Here is a 22472-nt window from a genome sequence, read left to right as displayed (position 1 = left end):
ATCATAGATCCGCATTTAGGACTATCGCACAGTTGGCAGATTTCTTATCAAATGTTTACCCAGGTTTTTCTTAAACATTTTCAAAGAACTTGGAAATTTATCAAACATTTCCCTTGATAATTTATTCCAGTGCCTTATTCTTCGTCCTTTAAATTAATACATGCCCAAATTTCTCCTCTTTATTTCCAACTTTATCTTCCTCTTACTTTTAAAGGCTTCGCTGAAGCTTATTTGTCCACTTACGTCATTCCACCCCAACAGCTCGAAATTACCACATAGTCGAGCAGCTCGTCTCCTTACTCCCAAGTCTTCCCAGCCGAATGTTTGCAACATTTTTGTAACGCTACTCTTTTGTCGGAAATCACCCAGAACAAATTGTTCAGCTTTCCTCTGAAGATTTACCAGTTCTCGTATCCAGTTGTCCTGGTGAGGGTCCCATACTCTGGGACCGTACTCTGTTTGGGGTTTTAACAGAGACTTACACGCTCTACGACTGGTTTCTATGCTTTCGGGTTAGACAGAAAACTTTTAAGGGTGGTTTTAAGAAAATATGGATCTCGGTTACACGTGTCAGCGAAATCTCCAGCAATTTCCATCCGTGTTATATTCTGTTCGTCAGTCAACGTCCGCGGCACGAATGCAGAACACATTTTTCCGCTTACCCAAACTGTTGTGAATGATGGTGTTCACGCTGTCCTTGTATATCCTCTGCTCAGACACAATCGCCGATTTTGTGTCAGCATCTGTCGCACTTGCTCGATGTTCTCTGCATTTCTGCTTGTTGACGGCCGACCCAGACGTGGTACATTATCAAGAAATCCCTGTCCGATACGAGAGCGTTTGAGCCAGTCGTAAGCACATTTTCTGCTTGTGAATTCTCTTCCGTTCGCTTTTACCAACTTCGCATGCGTCTCCATCACTGCTTTTATTCCCAATTTGTAACAACATTGATGTTAAAGCGAGTCTTCACACGCACTACCGTTCTAGTAACCTGCTTCAGCTCCGTGCGTTTATGGCTACGTGGCGCTTCTCGAGATGCCTCTGTATCACACAGTGTATACCAGGCATTGCAACTTCACAGAGCAAACGGTCGTGCTAGAGGACCATACATGCTGTGAAGGGATAACAGTGAGAATAGCCACACTGCCTCGTAAATATTGGTACGTCTTCGTTCATTACTGTACACCGCATTATTTCATATATTCCACGCCTGGAGGCTTAAATGAAATCCCCAGTATCAGTAATACAAAAATATGATAATGGTTGTTATTTAGTGTCCGAGTGCTTCTATGTACTTCATTTTTGGAGTTACTGTAGTCCGAGGATGACTTGCGATAATTTTTCCAAGCGTTGCATGTTTCTAGTCTTCAGTCAATGAGGCTTTTGTGTTAGGTCATCATTTTAGTAAAACCAGTCTGGAAGTTACCTCTTGACGAATCCTACAGACTCCTTACAGGCTGAGATATTGCTGGTTTAAATATCGATCAGAGCTGTGCAAGTCATCTGGATGTTCAGAGAGTAGTTTTACATAATTTTTTCCTTTTGCGAAAGCCTAATGATCATAAATATGTCTTTCAATAAATGAAACTCAAATGTTGATAACGAACGATTTATTTGCATCATTTTACAGAGGATCTTTTGTGACCAAGGCCTACGGTAACTACTAATGTGACGTCACTTACGGTACACTTTCTATTTCAACACACACTATTTATACAAATCCACAGCCATAGCATCTTTGGCGACAAAGGCATACGGTAACAAATTTCGACGAGTTTTAATCTTCTAAGTTTACGACTAATATGACGTCATTTCCGTCACATATTTTGTCATGTTTCACAAATTTTCGGATGACCCACCAGCCATAAGACATAGTCATGTTAAAAAGAGTGTAATTTAGATTCTTCACATTTAAGGTGTTTGCTGTTCAGTTACGCCTTTTCTGTTTGTTTTGTTTCCATCGCTTCCAAGAAACATACAGTGCCATTACAGACAATATCAGTCGGTGGTCAGTCAAACACTTACCAACAGTTATAATGGCTTTTGTACTTCATAGAGTATAACACGCTGATATCTGGTGAGCACTCCTACATAAGCAGGGTTTTTTTTTTGCTAGGGGCTTTACGTCGCACCGACATAGATAGGTCTTATGGCGACGATGGGATAGGAAAGGCCTAGGAGTTGGAAGGAAGCGGCCGTGGCCTTAATTAAGGTACAGCCCCAGCATTTGCCTGGTGTGAAAATGGGAAACCACGGAAAACCATTTTCAGGGCTGCCGATAGTGGGATTCGAACCTACTATCTCCCGGATGCAAGCTCACAGCCGCGCGCCTCTACGCGCACGGCCAACTCGCCCGGTTAAGCAGGGTTTATAACATAGGATGTAACGATGACGTTTTGAACTTGTTATTTTGAATCAATCAAATCAATCATTACTGATCTGCATTTAGGGCAGTCACGCAGGTGGCAGATTATATATCTGTTGTTTTCCTAGCCTTTTGCCGGAGGAGTGGTTTTTTTTTTGTTAGTTGCGTTACGTCGCATCGACACAGAGATGCCTTATGGCGACGATGGGATAGGAAAGGCCTAGAAGTTTGGAAGGAAGCGGCCATGGCCTTATTTAAGGTACAGCCCCAGCATTTGCCTGGTGCGAACCTGGGAAACCACGGAAAACCATCTTCAGGGCTGCCGACAGTGGGATTCGAACCCACTATCTTCTGGATGCAAGCTCACAGTCGCATGCCCCTAACCGCACGGTCAACTCGCCCGGTGAGGCGTGTGTTTGTAATGATGAGATCATGCTCGGAAAATTTAGAAAGCGTGGTGATTCCATTAGAGTTAGATTTGCCCACGTCTCATTGTTGATGATTTCTGCCCAGAGTTCAGAGTCTCTACCAACCTGCATATTGAAATGTCTAAAGTTATCATCTTGTCAGAGCGATGAGAAAAACTCACTGTAGGTAAGGGTGTGTGAGTAAGGCGAACAACATAACGTATACAGAGATCACATTGCAAATTAAACACAAGTTGGGGTTATTGATCCACCAAAACAATAATATTATATAATGAAATGGAAATTCCATTGTTCTAACAGTGGAACTGTAAGTTGTAAAATATCCTCTGTATCTCAAGAAAGTTTAGGTGACAATTCATTCTTGATTTCAGGTGGAACTGAAAGGTCTAAGTGGACCCATAGAGTTCAAGGAAGGTCGACGCATTCAGTTCAAGCTGGACCTCCTCAAGCTAAAGCAGCATTCACTGGTGAAGGTAGGACAGTGGAGTCCTGGAGGAGGGGTCAATATCACGGACCGCGCGGCGTTCTTCGATCCCGGGACCATGAACGTGACACTGGTGGTCACCACCATATTGGTGAGTTATTTCCACTCATACAAGTCACGTATTGCAGGCACATGTTCTCTCTTTAAACGTTGCTATGTTTTATCATGGAGATGTTTTTAGTCTTTCTGGAATTAGGATCATCAATTTCCAGACAGTATTGTAACCATGACAACCAGTGTTCGGTGCGTGGCGTCATCTTCTCACTGTGCGCTTTCTTCATGTAACGAAGAGCTTGAGAACATCTTGTATCAAATGATCCACGATCTACTCCTCAGTCTAGTAATAAAATCCTTGAACTGACCGGAAAACGAAGCCAGAACAATGGAATAAGAGACAAGCACGGTACAGGGCTGAATAATAATAATAATAATAATAATAATAATAATAATAATAATAATAATAATAATAATAATAATAATAATAACCGCACCCAGACGGTTAGTTTGCATGGGGGTCTAGCTCCGAATGACCCCCAGGTGTAAGGCATATTTAAATTAATACCTACAACAAGCGATGCCTGCCACACAGTCTGAAGCTGAAACACCAAATGACAGTCATCCGCCCGGAAGCCGTGTCGGCCATTGAATGTCTGTCACTAGGTAGAAACGGCTTGGTTGCAACACTGGAAGTCCGCGAAAGAATAATTCTGAGAAAGATCGTAGGCCCAGTGTTGAAGAGAGGGGAAGACGACTCATATCACAATCCAGGGCTCTACTCCCAGATAGAGATTCTCTTTATCTGTAGCTGGTAAAGGAGGGTGCTTTATATGGTCATTTGGCAAGATTGTTTCCCAAGATAATGGCCAACCAGTTGTTCACCTACTGATGAATCAAGCAAGTCCGTACCACCTGGCTGAAGGAGGCAGGCTGTGACACAGATCGCGAAGAATATCCGGAGTTTTCACGAAATACCACTGGAGAAGAAAGGTACCTTTAATCGGAGGAAAAAAAGAAGCAACACCGGTAGAAGATGCGAAAATAGTGGGCAAAGATCACAGTTGTACAAGGGCCTATTCGAAACTAATAATAATAATAATAATAATAATAATAATAATAGAAGCGGAGAAGAAGAAGAAATACTAAAATAACTTTGGGAGAAAATGTCAACAACCTGGATTCAAAAGTTCAAGAAAGATTTAGAACGAAGTAATTTAAAAGAATGAGAAATCAAAGAAAGAGGTATTTACAGTGTTAAATATGAAGGCATTCAAATTGGTACAAAGAAGAGAAAGAATAAACGCAGAGATAGGATCCAAAGAAGGGAAGGGGAAACAAAATGGGTGGGGAACTTAAGTTGACACGTGGTTCGTAACAAGCCATAACAGGAAGGATAATAATAATAATAATAATAATAATAATAATAATAATAATAATCGGAAATAACATCGAAAATACACTTTTAGCGTTGTTAAGAGTACTTATCTTTCCTATATCTATCTCAACAATTCGAAAGCGGTAATATTTCACCTACGTTAAGGACGAGAAGTAGCACTGGTAATTCACTAATCTAGGGGCCGATGACCTTCGATGTTAGGCCCCTTTAAACAACAAACATCATCATCATCAGTTCACTAATGAAATTAAGAACACTTTCAAGATACCGACTCTCATCTGGTCGGGTATTCCCGACTTGAGACGATCACCATTTTTTGACTAAGTCTTCTGGCAGGATTCCTTATTAGTTGAATAGTGAATAGCACGTCGTAGAAATTGAGTATAATTGCAAGTTGATGGCTTCAAATGGAAGCTCTATGACGATAAATAGAGCCCTGCATGGATGAGGATATCCGCGAAGTTAGGTTCTGTATGGCAGTGCGGATAATTTTGCTGGTAAGTTACAAATAATGATTTTTATTGATTTTCACCCAGGAACACTCTTGTTTTTGCTTCCGATTAAGCGACCCTTGACATTGATATGGGAGAACAGTGATATTATAAAGAGCATTGGGACCACAAAGTAGTAAATTTGACCTAAGCCTAACTGGCTCCTGCCCGCAATTAATGGAAGGAAGAAACAAAGATCAATACGTCGGTAGTTATCGAAAATTTAACACTACTAGCATTATTCCAAAAAGCCTTTCTTTTTCAATATTAAAAACTCAAGAAATCATGTAAATTGTTTTAGGTTAAATACTCCTTCAAATTTTGATAATTCAAAATATAAGGCTTCATTTTAATATTGTCCGCGTCCGTAGCGTAACGGTTAGTGTTATTAGCTGCCGTCCTCGGGGTTACGGGTTCGATTCCGGGTATTGCCATAAATTTAATAATGAGAGGAGGGCTGGTATGTGGTACATGCAGCTCGCCTCCATGGTGGGTGTGCCCGAAAAGAGCTCCACCTCTTCGGGATGAGGACACAAGTATACTTTTTTATTTCAATATTTTACAAAGTCAGAAGAATATATTGTAAAGGTATTTAGTTTGTTTCAATTTCAGTTTTTGCATTGGACAAAGAAGGATTGATCACAAAAAGAAAGCATCTGTTAAAATTCAATTATCTTAGTTTCTTGTTGTTTGCTTGTTGTTTTAAGGGGCCTAACATCGAAGGTCATCGGCCTATCTTAGTTTCTAACAGATAATTACTGTATCTGGAAATTACAGCCAAATCAATATCAAAGACCCACTGTCTCTCTCGTGTGTTCACGCGCGAGTGTAATCGGTTAACACATTCACCCGGAGAACAGGGTATTAGAGTTCGATTTCCAAAATCGTCATAGTTTTAGCTCTTATATTTTTATTAATTACATTATTAAACACGAATCTTATTCTTGATTTGAGAATATAATATGATTCTATTGAATATTATGTATGTCACGAAGTTAAACATATGCTATTATAATTTTTCATCAGTAAAACAATTTTATAAAGAGTTTGTTGTAGTTGAACTGTTCCTTAAATCTGTTTTCACATTACTGAAACTTATTCATGAAAGAATAAAAAAATCAGTGAATTATATTCAAATAGATATTAAAAATTATTTTATTGTTCCCCGAGTGTTGGGTGTTGGTGTTCCCTCACGTCCTCCATGCTGGAAAATCCAGGAAATACCACTACGATAAACACACTTATTTCAAATGTTAACAATAATTCAGTAAAGTGGGAGAACCTGTTTGTTTGTTATCATTAATTATGAACTAAAATGCACGTGCAAAATTTGATTATAAAATTCTAATTTCGTGACACAATTTAAAAATATTTTAATGATATTCAATATTAAATAATGTGCGTAAAGTAAGTCTATAATTGTGAGTGTCTGGTGTAAAGTTTGTGTTCTATTTTCAGGTCCTTATAACTATCCTTCCACCACTTGTGTGCAAAGTACAACCATATAAATGGATAAGATGATGTACTTCCTGTTGATTATCTCCTATTTTCCTTTGTAGAATTCTGTACTAGATATTTTTCTTTATGTCGGAAATGTGTGTATTCTTATATTTTTAAGTGCCATACTGTCTCTTCATGAAATGGAACATTTCGTTGTCATTGCTTTAGTGTATAACGCTAAGGATGAGTACAATTCAAATATTTTGCACAAGCTATTTGATTACTTCAACATAATATTCCTCAAAGAACTATGATAATATAATTTAACATGACAGTATACTAGTACCCTTTTACGGAATATCATGTACATTGAGAGGGTAAGAACTACACTAGTTGTCAAATTACAGAAGAATCAGCAAAAATTGATATCAAAATTTACTGACCATTCACCACGCAAAATTAGCACATCAATTTTATTATCCCCAAGTTTGTCTTTGCAATATTATTATTATTATTATTATTATTATTATTATTATTATTATTATTATTATTATTATTATTATTATTATTATTATTATTATACAGTACATCTTCATTATAGTCAGTTGTGACCTTCAGCTTTCGGTCTTCAAGCATCTGTAAGTTAACTATGAGTCTCCAAAGACATCACTTAACCCTACGACGATGAGATACTCCAGCAGGATAAAGCACCGTGCCATCGGTCACAAGTCGTCAAGAATTGGTTCGAGGAGCGTTCTGGAGAGTTTAAACGACAGCTGTAGCCACCTCGTTCGCCTGGTATGAACCCTTTCGGGCATTTATGGGACATGATGGTGAGGTCGATTCACACTCTGCACCTGCACAAAAGCAGGAAGCTGTGGGTAGCTATCCAGACGGCATGGGTTAGAAGAATCTCTTCATGTGTGTTTCTTCCGCTTGTGGAATCGAGCCCACGGCGAGTTGCTGTCGAGCTAGAGGAGGGCTTACCCCATCACATGTCCGTGTATCTCCTTAAGCATTTAATTTACTAAGGTTGATTTGTTGGTAATACGCTCATTTGCATGCATCATATTCACTTGCACTAATTTGTTCATAAACACGTGCATCGGCCCATTTGTAATATTTTGTTCTTTTTAAAATCTACAATCATACATTTTATGATTGTTCCTCCAAACCTATTTGAAGGCTGAAGTGCAATCTGTTTCTTCTCACTAAGGCACATATCTTTACGGAACATATTTTGATATTTGGAAACAAAATACTGTCGGCCGCATTCCAAATTAAACTTCACACTCGATTCTTGCTGATGACCTTTCTACGCTCTAGGGTTCTGATTAAAGCTCGGCAGTGCAAGTTCACTGAAGATATGTTTGCTCAAAACACAATTCTTCATTTTCTTCTGACGAACTAGGCATACCTGAACATATGAATCAACAGTGGGCTAGGTCAAACAAGTTAAATTTAGTGATTTTTTAATATTTCATGCAAAAATATACTCTTAGAGATCGACCAGTATTGAAATGAATCAAACCGTGGTTCTCAAGGCTTTATTTTCTTGTAAGGTGCTCAATAAAATACTGTAATTTAAAACACTTTTCACTATTTCGTACTAATAGCTGTCAGAAGAAAACGTAACATTCAAATGTATTGATGGGCATGAAATGCTAGATTTTGACTGGCCCAAGATTTTTTAAATAAATGCTGTATCATAAGAGACTGTAAAAAAAACTGTGCTAAGAAAGTTCTGTTTACACCAAACAGTTAGAAAGAAAAAGATGATATCCTGATTATGGGTACGCAGTAAGACTTCTACGCATTCATTACAAATGTGCCGATCATCTAGGAAAAGAACATGAAGCGATCATTGCAGATAGTATCTTACCCTCCCACCAGAATGCCTATTTTAAGAGGAGAAATGGAAGGCGTCAAATAAAATGTGTTTGAATACGTGTCGTCTGAAGGAACATTTTATAATGAGGTTCTCATTTGCCCAGTGACAGATGAACTTTGTTGGCACGCAGAAGTTTAATTGTTTTAATAATTTACGACATGGTAATACTGTTGTTGTCACCGGGTGAGTTGGCCGTGCGGTTAGGGGCGCGCGGCAGTGAACTTGCATCCGGGAGATAGTGGGTTCGAATCCCACTGTCGGCAGCCCAGAAGATGGTTTTCCGTGGTTTCCCATTTTCACACCAGGAAAATTCTGGGAGTGTACCTTAATTAAGGCCACGGCTGTTTCCTTCCCATTCCTAGGCCTTTCCTCTCCCATCGTCGCCATAACATTTATCTGTGTCGGTGCGAAGTAAAGCCACTAGCAAAAGAACCTCTTGTTGTCTATAGTTTATCTATATAAGTAAAACTATAATTTCGAGAGCACACTTGAAATTCCTACATGATAATTCGTTATCACAACTTACGTAAACGGATATCTAAAATAGGTTCAATTTTAACTTTTTGTCTGCTTCTTTATTTGTTTATATCGATATCATGGGGAAAACGTGCAATATAATTTTTCAAAACTCAGTATCTAAGTTCAGAGATAGGCTATATTTTATAATGTATTATGGAGTAACAATACTAAGAGGCGAAGATGGGAATTGTAAATTTGTTCATTAATATTGCCCATGTCCGCATCTGTGGTGTGGTGGTTAGTGTGATAGTATGGTACGAGGGCTGCAACGGGGTCCACTCAGCCTCGGAAGGTCAGCTGAGTAGAGGTGGGTTCGATTCCCACCTCTGCCATCCTGAAAGTGGTTTTCCGTGGTTTCCCACTTCTCCTCCAGGCAAATACCGAGATGGTACCTAACTTAAGGCCACGGCCGCTTCCTTTCCTCTTCCTTATATATCCCTTCCAATGTTTCCATCCCCCCACAAGGCCCCTGTTTAGTATAGCAGATGAGGCCGCCTGGGCGAGGTACTGGTCATCCTTCCCAGTTGTATCCCCCGACCCAGAGTCTGAAGCTCCAGAACACTATCCTTAAGGCGGTAGAGGTGGGATCCCACGCTGAGTCCGAGGGTAAACTGACCATCGAGGGTAAACAGATAAAGAAGATGAAGTAGAAGAATACCAATGAGAAAAAGAATGTAGTTGAACGATTTCTCGAAGAAGAAAGGAAGGAAGATGGAATCATCGTTTGCGGTGGTTTGAGTGCCGTTATATCAGGGAGTCGGGTGGAAAGGCCATTGAACCTCTTACAATAAACGTTACATTGACTGACGTGTGTGCTCTCTCTTCTAACGCCACCAGTCTCTGTAAGATGGCACTACTGCTGCAGATACAAAACATAACGCGTGCGAATGACGGTCATGCAACAGTTAGTGTAAAATAAAACAAAAAAAAAAATAGAGATCACATTGCTTTTAAAAACTTAGTTGTCGAAATATTATAAATAACATATTACATAATAGAAATATTAAATAATATTTGAAATCGATACACAACAAGATAGCGAATTATTTCATGTTCTGGTATATTTAAAGCAGATTATCGTTTTACTGAAAGCAAATTATGTTTTCACTCAAAGAAATTCACAACCCCAACAATAACAACCGCTCAGGTAATCACATCCTTCTCTCCGCAAAAGTGCAGAATATTAACTTAATTAGTTTCATCAAATGATGGCTGTACTTCAGGAAACGTTTTCTCGTCTTTAATTCATGTGCTGGAGGAGTGAATATACTCCATAGGGACTGCTGTAAATAAATACATACGTACATAGGTGTTAATGTAAGGAAATATCTTCATTTCGATGATCGCAGTAACGAGATTTAAATATTGGTTACAGATCTCTTCAAATGGGTATGAGGGTATTTAGGGGTTGTACTAAGTATCTGAAGGAGAGAACTTAAAAGTCCTCATTTAGAATATGGTTCCAGTATATGTGACCCATACTAGGATTTCTTGATGTGAGAACTAGAAAAGATCCAAAGAAAAGTAGCACGGTTCTTTGCTGGGTGATTTCAGACAAACAAGTAGTGTTAGTGGGCTGAGAAAACTTGGGGGCGAGGAGACGAGCTGCTCGACTAAGTGGTATGTTCCAAGCTGTCCGTAGAGAGATGGCGTGGAATGGCATTAGTAGCCGAATACGCTTGTGTGGAGTTTTTAAAATTAGGAAAGATAATAATATGAAGATAAAGTCGGAATTCAAGAGGACAAATTGGGGCAAATATTCGTTCACAGGAACAGGAATTAGGTACGGTATTGTAATAATCTATCAGCTACCATGGAAACACGCAATAAAACTTAGTTCATCCTTTCATGTGTGACGGCGTCACGAAGGGCAGCCGACCGTAAAACTCTCAGAAATCCATAAGAAAGCCCAGGAAGGAAAACAAGGTTACGAAATTAACAATTAAAATGCCCTTTCTTAATAGTGATGAATTACTGATGATGATGATGATGATGATGCTTGTCGTTTTAAGGGGCCTAACATCGAAGGTCATCGGCCCCTAATGTAATGAATTACTAAGAGCCTCCGTGTCTTAGGTGGCAGCGCACCGGTCTTTCACCGCTGGGTTCCGTGGTTCAAATCCCGGTCATTCCATGTAAGATTTGTGCTGGATAAAGTGGAGGCGGAACAGGTTTTCCGGTTTTTCCAGTCGTACTCCATTCCAGCAACACTCTCCAATACCATTTAATTTCATCTATCAGTCATTAATCATTACCCCAGAGGAGTGCGACAGGCTTTAGTAGCCGGCACAATTCTCATCCTCGCCGCTAGATGGGGGCTTTATTAATTCAATTCTTGGCCCAGTCGAATGAATGGAAACAGGCTGTGGATTTTCATTTTCAGCCGTAAATTGCTAATCATCAAAAACCCAGAGTGGTTGGGCCTATTCGTGTTTTATCTCTCTTTATTTTGGTGGCAAGGGTCATGCAGGACACTAGTGTACATTTATGTAGATGACAAGCAAAAATTGTTTATTTTCAAAATGTTCTGCTATCGTCATTAAGTAAGTTGTTAAGGAATAGAGAATATTGCTGTCAAATTCGGAATTCTCCCACACAACTCGGGACATCCAGTGGTTTACTTTCAAGGAGACGAAAAGTGAGGCAATGTATGAGTGGAATACAGGGTGGAGTCACCGGAAAATCGCTCCAAATAATGACATATTTTGTAGTTTCTCTTTCTATTCCTCAAAACATGGTTTAATGAATGCAGGAAAGTGGCTCGCGAGTCCAACCTAGTTTGTTGCTCACCATAAACAGTAGATACTTCACCAGGTTCAACCGAGAGAAGCATACACATTTTGTAGTAGAATATAGACATTCGCTTTCCGGTACAACATTCATCTAGCATTTTAATTACAACCACAAATGATCGTAAATCAGTTTTAAATCCTTTCTATGAATTCTAAACTCCATACTTTCTGTGACGGCATTGTACTGTATGACCTCGCAATGGTCATAGTTGTTCACACAGATACGCGCTTCACTTAATGTCGTAATTTTCCAGTATTTCACCAGTGATATGGGGATCACAAGGCTTTACGCTGTTTGTTGTTCATTCACCAACGCAACGAGCCATAGAGTTCCGGACGTGATTATTGAAGTGCGCTTCTAGGTCTAATCCTGGTCCACAACATTCACCAAAACTGCACCAAACGAGTGCCTTTATGACGGCTAGTATTAGGAATGGTGAAAATATGCCCTTCCTACAATAGTTAAGTTTATCCACCTTGATCCAGCAAAATAATAAATAAACTGAATATTCAGGATAGGACGTTTCTTCAACAGAAACGATGGAATTTAGAAGAAGTATATGAGTCAAAGTATGATTTCCCTTGTGTTGACCGTTATTGCTCGCAGACAGCAAGTTGGCCGTGCTGTTAGATTCGGGCAACTAGCCTCGTATAAGCTTACATTCGGAAATACTGGGTTCGAACCCGACTCTCGCCAACCCTGAAGATGGTTTCCGTGCTTTTCTCATTTTCACACCAGGCGTGATTTTATATCGAAAAGGACCCTACAGCCCGTTTTAGGGATGATACTTGCGCCTTCCCATCAATTTACATACAATTCCGTGCATTCTTACACAAATATTTCCCTCGCAAGTAAAATTCAATCAAGGGGCAGCAATGCCAATGCAGCGAGCTCGCAGTTCCTACCAATAACTGTATTCTATAAGAAAGAAGTTAGCTCGCGCGCGATCGATCCGTCTTCAGGCCGAGAATGATTTGTGGTACTAACATGTGGAGCAATGGCAGGAGGGCACTCATAGTCAAGCGATAAAGAACGACGTCGGTTCATACGCACTGCTTTATCTGCCGAATTAATTCTTAAATGCGCCTCATTTTCGGTGGTATGATCGGCCCCCGGTGACTGCCCTTACCCGGAGTCCTCAGGTTGGATTCCCGACCAGGACAGGGATTTTTACCTGGTTCAGGGACCACTCAGCCTACGTGATTTCAATTGAGGAGCTATCTGACGGTGAGATGGCGTCCCCGGTCTAGAAAGCCAAGAATAATGGCCGAGAGGATTCCTCGTGCTGACCACATGACACCTCATCTGCAGGCCTTCGGGCTGTTTCGCCATGGAATTTGGTTTCGTTCGGTGGTATGACCACGTGAGATGCATGCAGTAGGATAGGACACCTTTACGTAGAACAATAATGGACTTAGTCATGCGGCGTAACAGAAGCAGGGAGAGACCAAGTGTGATTATCGCTCATAAATGAAATAAAATACTCATTCGTCGGACTATGTACTCTCACTTAGTACAAAGGGCACTACGAAAGTTTTGCAATACGCAAAAACTGTTTTATGGACACCCCTGTTATGGTGCGGGATGAAAAGAGGGGTGAAAACCGGTCTGGAGGACAGCACGGCGCGACCTTCACACCAGTTGTTACCAAGCATTGGGATTGAAAGCAAGTTAAGATGTCAGTGTAGTCTAAAGGTGAATATCGCGCAATTATCCGGTACAATTTTGCTCGTGGATTAACTGTTGACCAGTGCCTGGAGTAAATGACTCCTGTGCTGGGGAAAGACTGTCGACATCCGACAACAATTTTCCGCTGGTACAAAGAGTTCCAGAGGGGAAATTTTGGGGTTGAAGACGATCCTCATTCTGGGCGACCGTCTGAATCAGTGACAGAGGAAAACGTTGAAGCTGTGAGGAAAATGTTGCAGCAAGAGAGGCGGTTGACATATCGGCAGGTAGAAGAGACCACATCCCTCAACCAGCTATTCATTCAATTCTACACGACCATCTCGATGTTAGAAATGTTTGTTCCCTCTGGGTGCCCCATTCACTTTCAGAGGAACAAAGGGCACATCGAGTGAAATGGTGCCGAGAAATGCTAAAACAGTTTGAAAATGGGACTTCGCGTAACGTCAATAGCATCATTACAGGTGACGAAACTTGGCTTTATTATTACGATGTCCCAACAAAATCCCAGAACAAGGTGTGGCTGTTTGAAGATGGGGGTACTCCTGTGACTGTGCGAAAGTCAAGGTCAGTGAAGAAAAGGATGATCGCAGTATTCTTCACTAAACGGGGCATCCTGACTCGGGTTGTGCTAGAAACACAAAGGACAGTTACTGCGAAGTGGAACAGTGAGTTGGAGACGTGTCTGCTGCCTGCCTTTCACTTCCCAGATCTTGTCGCACGCTACAACAGAATACAACAGTCTGAACGAACACGAGCTCGAAGGAGAGGTGAATGTAAGAAAGTGGAAACCCCGCGCAACGGCACTACACTAGCCCCTCCCTCCTGTGCTAGTTATCGGATCTTTTTTTCAATATTAGGACTATAGAAGATTTTGAGGCCGCTAATTCTCAGAGGCTTATAGACCGAACCCTGAACATCGTGAAGTACGTAAAGAAGATGTGTGTATTACAATTGTACAGTCCTTTTCAACGTTTGCCACGGCTTAATAACTCAGCTTTAACTTCTTTTCTACTTTACTTTTTCTTTGATATTTTTAGTAGAGGGGGGATAAACCACAAGAGATAGCTGCCCTAGAACAAGAGATACCGTAATTAATTCCACTCCAATTTTCATACCATTTATCTTAGGATAAAAAGAGATTACATATTTTTAAGTTAGAAATTGTACAGCGATTCTTAACACGAATTTATATTACCACCATCCATATGCTTAATAAAAACCCCGTTAATACTTTCATATATTTATTTCTCTTTTTCCCCGTTCCTTTCTGTAAAACTTGAGTGTTTTTATAAGACACTTTCTTTACGTCACGCATATTCTTTTCTTTCATCACCCGTTCTACACTACGACCTTTTCTCTAAGGCTCACGATAATATAATTAAAACCTCCAAGGAAAGACAAAACAGAATATAACTTCTATGTTTCCAAAGTCATATTCAATATTATTTTACCATGTTTGTATATTCCCTGACAAAAACTGAAGCACCCAGAACAAATGGTCGGATGTCAATGCAACTTCGTACACATAATCGGCGAGGGCTAAATGATTCGAGTTGCAATTTTCTGTGACAGAGAGAACGTTCACCAGAGTGCATTAGTGTTGTTCGTGTTTAGTGTTGTTACCAGGCCTGATAGGGTTTACAAGGGGCGTGAACAGCGTCAGATGTTGAGTGATCACTGTGAAGGACACGGATATACCGCGTGCCCGTGTGAGACAATGTTATCACCACTTGACAGAGTTTGGAAGGGACCTCATTGTGGGTCTCCATTTTGGCCGGCTGGTCAAGATTTGTGGGGCATTCAGATGTGATAGTGGCCGCATGTTGGACTGCATGGGAACATGAAGGCAGGCATACTCGTTGTCAAAGTTCCGGTCGACCACGTCTGACCTCCACAAGGGAGGATCGCCGTATGCTGCGCCAAGCTCTCCCTGCAACACTCTGCGTCACCCTGCACCATTGGTCGGAGACTACCAGCAACTGGACTAGGGAATGACCCTCCCATGCGCAGCCTGCCGTTTACACCACAACACAAACGGCTGCGTTTGGAGTAGTGCCGTGATCGGGAAGCGTGGACTGCTGATGAATGGCATCGCAATGTGTTCAGCGATGAATCGCGGTTCTGCACTTCCCCAGATGACCATCGTCTGCGAGTATGACGGAGAGGCACAGCGGTATTACTCCTGGCGTCGTGGTGCGGGGAGCCATCGGGTGAAATGGAAATGGCGAATGGCTTTTGGTGCCGGGAATGTCCCAGGACAAGTTCGGCTCGCCAGATTTTTTATTTGACTCCCGTAGGCGACCTGCGCGTCGTGATGAGGATGAAATGATGATGAAGACGACACATACTCGTACATCCATTCCCGTGCCAGCGAAATTAACCATTTATGGTTAAAACTACCTACCCCGCCGGGAATCGAACCCGGGAACCCTGTGACCAAAGGCCAGCAAGCTAACCATTTAGCCATGGAGCCGGACAACCAACGGGTATAACTTCAGATGACGGCTGGTAGTGATTGAGGGAACTCTGATGACACGGTGGTACGTCACGGACATCTTGCGTCCTCATGCGAGAGAATCGTGGTACCCACATACGGCACGTGCCTCTAAGAACTGTCTGCGTGATGTTAAGGCACTCTCGTGGCCAGCAAGACACCCAGATCTGTCCCCGACAGATGGTGTGGGAGCAGCTCGAAAGTCAACTCCGTCCCAGTGGCAGTATCTAGGATGTTTCAAAAATCGTGGGCCAGCTTTCGTCACGATACAACAGCTTTGACACCCTTTTCAAGCGAATCAGTGCATACATCCTGGCCAGATGGGATACTACGTCATACTGATAAGTGGCCTCGTACTGTCAAGCTCTTTGCAAATTTGACTCTACTTTGTAATCACTGACAAACTTCACATACTCACTGAACACGTGAAGTTTTATGTCATTTTCTCCTCCCCTTCTGGGTGCTTCAATGTGTTTGTCAGGCAATGTAGGCTATATATCAAAGAAAGCACTCAGATGTATACAGGGTGGTTGGAAACAATGTCAACCTGATTATACTGATAAATAATTTGAAACAAATAATTGCATACCTCGCACCGTTATCATATTATCAGTCGTCGATGTTGGCCAATGAAATCTCTTCACGGGCGAATTCAAACGAGCTATACAAGGCACTGTTGCTAAATCTGCACCTGGCCTGAGGACCAGCATCAAACACACGGTGAGTTTCAGCCGTTGTCACGGGAACGTACTTTCTATGACACAATCCATTCAGGTCAGAGGACAGTATTCAAATCCCTCCCCTGGCGAGGTTTTTCTTGCCTTAAGCCAGGTATAGATTTATCTACAGCGCCTCGCAAAGCCCATTTCAATTCGCCCGCGAAACGATCTGATTGGCTAACTTCAGCAAATCGTAGAATGACACCTGCGTAAGATATCGGTTTTCAAACCATCTCTCAGTATGACCAACCCTCTAACGCTCATATATCCTTTTCACGTCGTTTCTGACAACTCTGTATATGAAGCTAACAGACACCATCTTTAAAATCATTACTATTAAATGAATAAGCTCAAATTATAATGTCACAGTATGTATGTATGTATGTATGTATGTATGTATGTATGTATGTATGTATGTATGTATGTATGTATGTATGTATGTATGTATGTATGTATATGATGATGTGAGAATGACAAAATTTGATATATCAATCTGAAAACAAACAATCAAATAATGAATTATACCCCCTGGATAAAGATTCGTTAGTCTAGGCCAGTGTTTAACAAGCCGTTGCCACTCTAGGAGATTCCCTACGTGATGATGCACTACGGTAAGAACTACACCGGCAACGCACGCTTCTACGGATTCTGTGTCGATCTTTTGGAGCGCATCTCTCGAGACGTTGGATTCGACTACATTTTGGACCTGGTTCCCGACCACAAATATGGTGCACAAGATCCCGACACAGGCGAATGGAACGGGATGGTTCTGCACCTTATGAAGCACGTACGTGACGAATAAACAGTGGAATGAGAGATGAGATCTTAATCTATCAGTTATTATTTACTCGTAATATAGAAAGTGTATCTAAGATCCTATTACACAATTTAAGGGTTTGTAGTGGGGACCGAGTAGATAACATTTTAAATAAGAACCCACGTCCAGCAAGGTACCGTTTCCCCGAAAAACATCGCCACACCTTTCATTGTCAATGAGCAGAGTACGCACGTTGTCTTAATTATTTATCATATGGCCTACTTGCACATAGAATTAATTACAATTTAAGATCTAAATTAGAAACTTAAAGAAGGCGCCCTGGAGATCGTGATCGTTAAGGCGTCAATTCTTTTCCGTCTGACATCATGATTATCCAGTTCGAGTCCTGTTGGTGGCAAGAAATCTCAGTTAGAATGATGGCGGATAGAGTCAGAGTGGTGGCAGTAATATCTGAAGCCATTTCCTTTTAGTTCCACCTAGTTAACTTATATCTTTCAGATCCAGTCTGCTGAAACTAACTTCGAGGAAATAAATTTAAAAAAACTATCTGAAAAACAAAACATGTGGTAAAAAATTACAGCTGAAGAAGAAATAATTAAAACAGAATGACGTGTTTCGTCCTTGAAAGAACATAATCCGATTCTATCAAATAACCCTTAAATGTATTTAGAAATGTATACAAATTTCTGTTTATTTCTATTTAAATTCTTGAAAACTCCAATTTTGCAACTTACATTAACGAACTCCTCACTTCTCTCTACTCTAGGACAGAATGCAAGCTGTTGCAATTCCGTTACTCTGTCGCTGGCGTGATTCCACCTGGCTAGTCAGTCCGTTGACCTTCTGCCATGCTACAGCCCACGCCCTGATTAGGTCAGTGCCACGTGGTAATTTACTTTCAGGTCGTTTACTTTCAGTGCTCCCTTCTTCTCCTTCTTCTTCTTCTTATTATATCGCTGTGCCCATTCATAGAAGACGTTGGAATTTGTTCATTGGCCTGATGACTTTCGTAAATTAAGTGTGCTTTATGATTGTTATTTGTAAATACAGATTATTAGGATTATTGTTATCATCATCGTAAATTAAGTTTTAAAAATCTGGAATTATAGTTTTGCTCGGCCTAAATATATGGCCTTGCAGATTGTGACTTGAAATTTGAGTTCATTCAAATTACGCTACTATTTTATTTATTATTCTTGAAAATTAAATTGTTTTTGAAAACTATTTAGGGGTTGTCTAATGAGCTATTAATGGACTGGCTAGTTTTCTTGTAATTTTTCGTTACGTAATTTTTGTTTAAGCGAACTCCTTTCGTGGAAGTATATTTGTAATGTATACTATATTTCTTACTAGTCTCTTGTTAGGATGAGCATTTAAAATAAACATATGTTGTAATAACTATGGGTTAATGATCTCATCTCCTATTCAATTAGACTCATTGCTAGAACGGTATAAGCTGATGTGAAATTAGCAAACGCTCCTTACAATGCAATTATCAACACAGCACTTGTAGATAGTGATGAAGATCAGAGATGTACTAATAATCACTTTCAGTAGGCTTGAGCCTTGCACACGTTATGTGACATGGGTACAGGAAACAAATGTACATAATTCTCAAATTAATAGGCCTATGATTAAAGACTAAACATTTAGTGATGTGATTTGCTGATTAAAGAGACAGCATTCAACATTTCCGGCGATTTATAACAGCAAACGATCACTCGTGATAAGAGATTAACAAAATGAAAATACTGGTTTGTTATTAATAGTTAATATTAACGGTTATTTAAAGTAGTCTACATTTTAACTTCCTCGGAATCCAAATATAAACTCAAATAGAGTTATAATTAAGATATTATACTGTCTTGAATGTGAAATTATAAGACGTGAAATTTCGAGTCTTGTTCTTCAAGTCGACTGTTGTGACGTTTGAAAAAACATTGCATTCTTTTATGTAGAAATATCAGATAAACTAGCATATCCTTCCACGAATATCACTAATCCACGTGCCCGTGTCACATGCAAGTAGAGACGTTGCGTTGTTTGTTTTCGAGGGATCAAGGTGTTGATACGAGGTGAGAATTGAACATGCAATACTTGTAGAACCCACGCACAAAGGAATTCATGTTGCCTGAGGCACTATAAGGCACCCTTTTCATCGTATTGCTAAATTACCTGCACATTTCTGTGGAAAAAAGAACATCCTTTTTTACTGTTGTAGTTCTCTTTGTACTTCCGCACAAATGTTTGGCACAGCCTTTGATCCTGTAGCACATTCAACAGGTGTTCGTTTTCCATTATATAATCTGACATTTCACAGGTGCAGGGAGACATGAGAAGGAGAAGCAGCTTTGCATAATATTAAACTGTAGGAGCTAAGTTGTGCGTCTTAAGATCTTAACCGTTAATTACACTGAAGTTAGGTTCAGCCAGTAGAACTCCTTGCGCCTCCGTTCTCATTACTGACAATAATTTTTAGAGCAGCTTAGAAGAAGCCAGTGCTTGTATCAGGAGAGATTGTTTCATATTAACACAGTTTGGTTGTAAAATAGATGGAAAAACTGTGATTATAAGTTAGAAAATAGAAAGGTAATAACATATTTGATTATTCTTGGGCAAACATCGTGGTAGAATTAATTTTTGATGAATGTTAACCTTGATATCTTCATTCTTCATAAGTCATAACACTCCCTAATAATTAAAATCTATGAATTCTCCCTTTGATTTAGTTTTGACCTCATATATCCCATAATCTAGTATTACGCACTATACAAATCTAAATATAGAATTTACTTAAAGTAAGACATACATTTTCTTAAAGTAAGAAGGAAGACAAGCAAACATGAAAGTCCAAAGTCCTATTGAAATATATAACAACTAGAAAATCAATTCATAATCAGCGAGCAGATATGTGATCTGTACAATTTAATTTCCTCCTCTGTATGCTATGAAGAGAACGGACAGAAGGGTTAGATGACTTTACAAGAGCTTCTCAAAAATATTTCTCAACGCCAGACATTTCTTTTCTTCTCCAGGTGACTTTAATTTGTCTGAGAAACAAGATTATAGGACATTATCAAATCTACTGATTGCTGTTGATTATGAAGTTACACTGCAGAGCGAATCGACACTACAAGTGTGATGGATAATTGCTCTGCTCATTAACACCTACCTAATTTCGCTAAGCTAGAATGTCGAGTTTTCAATGAGGCAGATTCCACCGTTATCAGAGTCAGAATATTGGACTTCGGCCTGAAACTTCTCGAATAAGATAACTCGTCTGTTATAATCGTAAGGCTGAGTAAGCCTCCTATCATATCCTAGTAGCCGTCTATAACTCGTAGTACTGTAAAGGGTTGGACTGAAATGAAATGGCGTATTGCTTTTAGTGCCGGGAGTGTCCGAGGACAAGTTCGGCTCGCCAGGTGCAGGTCTTTCGATTTGACTTCCGTAGACGACCTGCGCGTCATGATGAAGATGAAATGATGATGAAGACGACACATACACCCAGCCCCCGTGCCAGCGAAATTAAGCAATGATGGTTAAAATTCCCGACCCTGCCGGGAATCGAACCCGGGACCCCTCTGACCAAAGGCCAGCACGCTAACCATTTAGCCATGGAGCCGGACAAGAGTTGGACTGAAAGATTCAGACATCATTATGCAGTATTGTAAAATGATGTGAAGTGCTTGGTGATTTCTTAGTCGATTCTCCCCTACCGTCAGATGTAGAACTTCACTCGGTCCCTGCCTCGATCTTTTATCAGTCATCTAACCCTTCTGATTTTTCTCATTCATCGGTGTACAAAGCCACACAAACAAGACCACCGGTACCTGTGAATTGTACGGACGTTTCACAAATTTAATGTTATTCTGCAAATGTATCCAGGTTCACATTCTGAACCACATCGATGTTTACAAAGAATTAGAAATGTATTTTGTCAACGGTTGAGAACATAGTACTTCACGTAGCCAGAAACATCACTGTTATCCCCTGTGCAATTTTTAACTTCCTTATTTGTATTCATAGTTCAGAAATCGTCATTTACCTCTAAATACAATACTGGTATCGACATTTTTCACGGTATGAAGAAATTGCATCTATGACAGGCTGTTTTGAATCATTCTTAACAATACATGTTAGTGAAGGTATTGTTTCAAGTACGAAACTTTTCATGTGCTACATCGAGCCCTCTAGGAATTGATCTTTGAATGGTTCTACGTCACATGCAAAATCAAAATGCGGTCTAATGTTATCTCTTCCGTACGTTGCAAAGTGAACAGCACCTGACATTCGTATGACATTAATCATCTTTGTGCATGACTTCTCATTATACTCATATATTTTAAGTTGATATTTCTCTTACGCGTATCCTATACCCGTCATGAAGAGAAACATTTTGACCCCGTAGGAAGGATGTAATTACAGTTTTATTTGTTTAATTATGAGCAGCTTGCCCCGACTAGAAGGTTTCCTGTCGACACAGCATGACAAACATGATGATTGCTCCATTTTAGCACTCAAAAGGTAGCGGCTAATCTTTGTAACACTGTAGATGGTCCCTTGGTAGTGAAAGTAGTGTTGCCCATAGGAAACTCCCTACGTGATGCACCGCGCACAGAGCAATCTGACGGGAAACGCACGCTACGAAGGCTTCTGCATCGACCTCCTGAGGGTGATCGCTACCATGGTCGGCTTCGAATACCGGATTGAGCTGGTACCTGATGGCAAGTACGGGGTGTACGACCTGGAGAGTGGAGAATGGAACGGCATAGTGAGACAGCTGATGGACAAGGTATGTGTAGAGCCTGACTGAACTCATTGTTTCTTGAAATGTGTATGCATGTGTATATAGCATGGCTATTGTGTTATATAATGATACAGTTGGCATTAATGTTGTGCCACTCAACCGCTATGTTTCATTTCTTGAGGGCTTGTTTATGTACTGTCCAGATGTTCATAATCTTTCACGGAACAGGATGCAAATC

The 22472-nt window shown here is 40.4% G+C and overlaps 1 protein-coding gene across 1 annotated transcript in view; it reads left to right on the top strand.

Moving 5' to 3' along the window:
- Positions 1-22472, top strand: part of LOC136878738 (glutamate receptor ionotropic, kainate 2) — a 494017-nt gene that overhangs the window by 404495 nt on the left and 67050 nt on the right. The window contains exons 8-10 of the mRNA XM_067152195.2: positions 3165-3368; positions 17290-17493; positions 22076-22279. Coding sequence (XP_067008296.2) covers positions 3165-3368; positions 17290-17493; positions 22076-22279 — 612 coding nt within the window. The remainder of the gene's footprint in view (positions 1-3164; positions 3369-17289; positions 17494-22075; positions 22280-22472) is intronic.

This window comes from Anabrus simplex, chromosome 8 (assembly GCF_040414725.1).
Source record: "Anabrus simplex isolate iqAnaSimp1 chromosome 8, ASM4041472v1, whole genome shotgun sequence".
Classification (NCBI taxonomy): domain Eukaryota; kingdom Metazoa; phylum Arthropoda; class Insecta; order Orthoptera; family Tettigoniidae; genus Anabrus; species Anabrus simplex.
This window is presented reverse-complemented; position numbering and strand designations above follow the sequence as displayed.